This window comes from Anastrepha obliqua, chromosome 1 (assembly GCF_027943255.1).
Source record: "Anastrepha obliqua isolate idAnaObli1 chromosome 1, idAnaObli1_1.0, whole genome shotgun sequence".
Lineage (NCBI taxonomy): Eukaryota > Metazoa > Arthropoda > Insecta > Diptera > Tephritidae > Anastrepha > Anastrepha obliqua.
Genome location: NC_072892.1, coordinates 29,256,783 through 29,262,402, shown reverse-complemented (window position 1 = coordinate 29,262,402; position 5,620 = coordinate 29,256,783). Strand labels below are relative to the sequence as shown.

The following is a 5,620-nucleotide window of genomic DNA, read 5'->3' as shown; positions in this document are numbered from 1 at the left end:
TACATACATACATACATACATATAATATATAGTATACATAAATCATAATCACTAATATTTTTTAACGATTAACTGTTTTCATTTCACCACCTCTGCTTGCTAGAAAACTTCGCTCTTCGGCCAGCGAAAAATTTGTATGTGAAGGCAACAACAATTTAGCGATGTTTAAGCAACTTTGATTATAGCCGCTTAGCTCACAAGCGACATGCCTAGACTAGTGCTTCCAAGTCTAAGTAGGGATTTATGTTTCAAACCTTCTTGCAAACTTTCAGGCGGCATGCTTTGTAAAGCAATGGAATTGCATAACAGTTTTTCAAAGCAAAAATAATGCGGTGCTGTCAAGTCATATCATATGCAATGTTGTATTCAAAGGATTTTTTTGCTTTATTCTAGTTACTCGCTAGGTTGTTAATGAATCGGGCGCAGCTAACTGAAAAGTAAATAAAAGCATTCTAGTACATAACTTCGTTAAGAAAACATATTATGCAATTCAACCTTATTGTTGTAACATGCAAAAGTAGTACCCATATTATTAGGAAATGCTACTGGTGTGAGAAGTGGAAATGAATATTTAGCATTAAAATTGAAATTTAAAAATGTTTTTAGTAAGGCTTTTCATTATCACGTACCATAATCTTATAGGACTGTGACTGGGTTTATCATTTAGATGTTGAAGTGAAAACTATATTGTTCGTCTGGAAGCAAATCTGGATACTGCAATGGGTCAGAACATCTATGAGTGTCAGTAATTTTTTATAGTTCGTAATTTCTGCGGCGCAAAAGGATATCGCGAGGATGAAATTCTTCTCCAACTGCTACATCTTCATCTCTTGGTGAGTTACATGGTCTGATATACCCACTGCCTGGAGTTTTGCAAGCACGAATAAAACAATTCTACTGTTGTCTGACGGAATGAGTTCAATAGAATTTTTGAAAATCCCAATTAAATTATTGTTTTTATGTAACATTTTTTGAAATGATTTGAGTATGCCTTCTTACTCCTGTAGAGGCGTGGCAGCTGGGATGATAGATTACAAAGTTTGGCCATTTGAAGCGAAATTGTGAGAGTAAGAGCCAATTTACACGATGACTTGTTGTTGTTGTTGTTTTAACAGTAATAGAAGCCCCGTCAGTGTAGGGTATATCACCGGTCGTCTTCGTCTGCCTCATCTAGAGGTAGGCCCATGAAACATGCTGTTTCGACGGGTTGGGTCCAGAGGGAGAGGGGTGTTAGATGAGTAGGTTTGAGGGGGCATGTGAAGAGGAGGTTAGTGTCATGCGGAGTATCTTCACATATGTTAGGTATGTCGGGGTCAATTCTGGATAAGTAGGAGTTTAACCTGCTACAGTATCCAGAACGTAATTGTGCCAGCGTTACACGTGTCTCACGGGGAAGCTGGAGCTCTTCATCTGCAATAGGTGGTGGTTGGTTGTTGTTGTTGTTGTAGCAGCATAAAGATTCCCCATTCTAACATACGGGGAATGCTGCTGGAGTGGCAATCCTTGGCCGGATATAAATCCGGGTCGTTTCGGTAACGTAGAATCGACTGCCAAAGTGGTGGTTGGTCTTCGATTACGGCATTCACAGGGCGGGAACTTAAGAAGGTGGTGACGGTCTCCCGGTGAATGTAATTTATTGACTGTCTAAATACTGTCTGGTCCAGTAGATTTCTGTCAGTTTTGCCCTGGATCTCGTCGGTATAGTTTAAAAGGTGTCTCCTGACGCGCCTAGGAGGCGGCTCTGGCTGAAGCAGGTGTCTGCAAGGGTGAAACCTGCGGTAGCATCCCAGCAGGAACTGCTTGCTGAGCAGTTTATTGTGTTCCATTACAGGGAGCATTTGCGCCTCGTTGTGAAGGTGTTGAATAGGGGACATCAGGAGGCAACCGGTCGCTGTCCGAATGGCAATATTTTGGCAAGTCTGTAGCTTTATCCACTGCGTGTACCTAATTCCAGGCGCAGCATAGTTTAGAACCAGCCGACCATGGCAGCCGGTTCTACGTTGCTGGAATGACTCGGGGTTTTCCCGACCAAAGACTGCCGCCACAGTAAGCTAGCCCTGTCTAGTGAACAGTATACACGATGACTTTTCACCCTCAGTTTTTTGCACATTCTCTTTAAAAGGAGCCTTCGAAAATCTTCAATCATTTACACCGCGTCTTTTTGTTTCCGGCTTTCCTTGCGTATTTTTGACGTTTAAATGGACAATTTTCTTTGGTCGTTCGTTCTTTGAGTGCGAGTCCAAACTGCACTTGATTAAAATTAAAAAAAATTGAGTACGAAATGAAAGCGAAAGGCAAAAAACCCCTGGATTTCGCTTGATCGCGGGTGCTTGCCTACTCCCTTGACTTCGTTTTAGTTTTTGCCACCAAGCTCGACACATAATTTTCCAACCAGGGTGTGAAGTCATCGTGTAAATTGTTGTTGTAGCCCCATATTTACATACCGGGAATGCTGCTGGAGTGACAGTCCTTGGCCGGATATAAATCCGCGTCGTTTCGGTAACGTAGAACCGACTGTCGTGGAAACGGGTGTGAAGTCATCGTGTAAATTGGCCACGTTATAGGTGATTCGGCAGCAGAATTCTGCTCACTCATTTCACACGTTTCCTTATGTTTGTCCAATCAGTCATTGGTCAGACGGTAATGAAGCGATATGAGTGTTGACTGCATTGATTTTTTTTCGTACCTCATCAACACTGAGATTTGTACACTTCTGTTGCAAACAAACCACTGGTATGACCCCGGTTACGTCAACAAGTCAGCTGATGCCTCCAAAATCGCTGAAAGCCAGTTAACTGTCTGATATGGGCCACACCTGCTGAAATTGTTTCACCATGAGCGTAAAAATAAAAGCATTCTGCTGCCGAATCCCCTATAACGTTGCCGCTAAATTTACTGTTAGCGTTAATACACATTGTGTACGGGACTCGTACTAGGGACACCAAGCTCTTTCATTTGATATAAATTTCAGCCTGTGGCTATTGTAGTTCAGTCAATCCTTAGAACTATCACACACACGTTGGAAGCTAATAAAAAAGTGTTAAAAATAAAGTCAACTTTACCTTTAAGTTTTACTCTAACTCAAGACTATGATTATGCTCCAACGGATATCACCCGACTGCGAAGGTTGAAGTAATATAACTGTGGTTATTTTAATTATAGAAAATTTAAGTATGTATATATGTATATTTATAAATTTAATTAACATTTTTTACATTACAGATTTTAGAAAAATCTTTCCACTTTAGAGCGAAGACTAGAGAATAAAAATAACTTAACACGTTGAGTGCCACCATACAACAAAAAAATGGGGTTCGTCCGGCCACGATTTTTTTTTTACATAATACAATAGAATATTTGAATTTTTGAATGGGCCATATGATGCCACATTGGTCTCATACCCATAGGCCAAGCAGCATAAACAATGCAATGGCTCTAGTATGGCGTGAATACACTACTACTAATAGCCTCTATGAAGCAGCTGCATCAGCACAAACCGAAATCTCACACATTATACCGCGAGACCAAGTGTCACCACGAGGCCTGAAAGTCTCTTCGCACTGTGAGACCAACCTGGACTCACATGGCACTCAACGTGTTAAATTTGCTATTTATAAAATGGTATTTCTACACGGCCGCCTTTGGTATTGACAGTTTCCCAACAAGTGCATGTAAATGTTGCACGATCCATGTGGTCGATGTACAACTTGCCGTCTAAGTGGTCCATCTCATGTTGCGCAATCCTTGCATTCCAACCACTTAACTGCATTTCTTTTTCTACTCCTTCTAGGGTTGTCCCCTTTATTAAAATGGAATCATAGCGTTCCACTTCAGCGGAAAAACCGCGAACACTCATACAACCTTCATGGTGTTTGTGCTTGTCATAGTTAGTTACGCTCAAAACGGGATTTATTAAAACCTGCAAATTAATAAATTAATTAAACATTTCTTGAATTGAATGAAATACAATTTTACTGTTAATGGAAGCGTACACATCTTTCTTGCTTCGTAAATAGATTTTGAAAAGTGATCTTTGAGCCCTTCGCTAAACTCCATTACAATAATACGCAACGATACTCCGATCTGAGGTGCTGCAACGCCAACGCAATCGAACTTTCGTAACACCTTCACCATCTTTTCGGCAATGAGATTAACTTCTTTACTGTTGACGAGTTCCTCGGGCACTTCTGCTGCCTTTGTGCGCAAGATTGGATCCCCAACTTGAACGAAATGTTCATATGGAGGTTTGTTGACAAGATTCGGCGTGAAAACCTCCTGATACATTTTACGAAATGATTTCGCTCTGCTACTACTTGTGCACACAAACCTTCCCGCCTGGTTGGATATTTTCAACGCGAATGCCGGTAAACGCTGAAATTGCATCATAAACAACCCACGATGTAGAGAATACAGAAGGTCGCAACTCCCGAAAACGGCTACCTTATTTTTGGCGAACTCGACAATTGATTCAATGAGAATACCTTTGTTTTCAAGTTACTTGGTTGTGAATATTCAGTGCATGCCTTTCTGAATATTACGACTTTTAAATTAAAAAAATTATAAGAATGATAACAAAACCTCCAAAAGCAGTTTTTTCTGTTTTCCTATCGATGGCGCTGCGGTAAGTAGGTAGCGCTCTGCCGGCATGATAAGCGATCCGACTTATAATATAAACACATTGACGGCGGCGACGACAGGCAGCTTTTGTAAAGTATTAAAATCAAGGCGAATCTATTAAAGGTGATGTTGCTAAATCAGCTGGTTTTTTTTCTTTCGCTGTTACCATGTATGGTAGCTGTCAGCACAACATAAAAAAAGAAGGCGAATTAATTTTTTGTTTTCTACTTCGCCAATACCTTGCCGTGACAATCAAACGTACAAAACATTATTGTTGGTCTAGTGCCATCACCTTCAATAAATGCGCCTTGATTAAAATACACGTTCTTATGGGCGCATTAGTTAGACGCCAGCACGACATTTTGCCTGTAAGATTGCAATTTCCAAAGTCATAAAATTACATGCATTTCTAATTTGGCCGGCGGCATTGAGCAGATTTAGTGATGTCACTAAGATAGGAAATGTAAAATTTCGGCTGGAATTTAGAACAATGTATATTTTGGAATTTCTGGCAAACTAATAGGATAAGTTCGTGCGGTTTTACAACAGATGGCGTAACTTGATTATTATTCCATCGATCCACATTTCCAAACATTCATTGGAGAGCTACTGTCGTAAGGCACAAACGTCAGTATAAGTTTTTTATTTGAAGCGTAAACAACAATATTTTTACCACACTTGAAAATGTCGAATTTCGTGCCAAATAATGTGTTTTTGCGGGGAATTCTTCTTCATTATTTTAATATGAAGAAAAAAGCAGACGAAAGTCATCGTATCTTGGTGGAAGTTTATGGTGAGCATGCTCTAGCTGAGCGAACGTGCCAGAAGTGGTTTGCACGCTTTAAAAGTGGTGATTTTGGCTTGGAAGACGAAGAACGCGAGGGTGCGCCGCCAAAGTTCATGGATACCGAATTGGAGGAATTGCTCGATCAAGATCCGGCTCAAACGCAAGAAGAGGTTGCAAAAACTTTGGGAGTTGATCAATCAACCATTTCCAAACGTT

The 5,620-nt window shown here is 40.5% G+C and overlaps 1 protein-coding gene across 1 annotated transcript; it reads right to left on the bottom strand.

Annotated features, from left to right (window-relative positions):
* Positions 1–3,166: 3,166 nt before the first annotated feature.
* Positions 3,167–4,689, bottom strand: LOC129253380 (peptide deformylase, mitochondrial-like). The gene is made up of 2 exons (XM_054891735.1): positions 3,976–4,689; positions 3,167–3,919 (listed from the first exon to the last, which is right to left on the bottom strand). The coding sequence occupies exons 1-2, from the start codon at positions 4,384–4,386 to the stop codon at positions 3,608–3,610; spliced, it is 723 nt and encodes a 240-aa protein (XP_054747710.1). The 5' UTR covers positions 4,387–4,689; the 3' UTR covers positions 3,167–3,607.
* Between the last annotated feature and the right edge of the window lie 931 nt (positions 4,690–5,620).

Bases quoted from the DNA above. Each gene is read 5' to 3' on its own strand.
- LOC129253380 (XM_054891735.1), bottom strand. From the start codon at position 4,386: ATGATGCAATTTCAGCGTTTACCGGCATTCGCGTTGAAAATATCCAAC. The intron at 3,920-3,975 runs GTAAAATTGTAT...ATTAATTTGCAG, and splicing joins TGTGTACGCTTCCATTAACA to GTTTTAATAAATCCCGTTTT.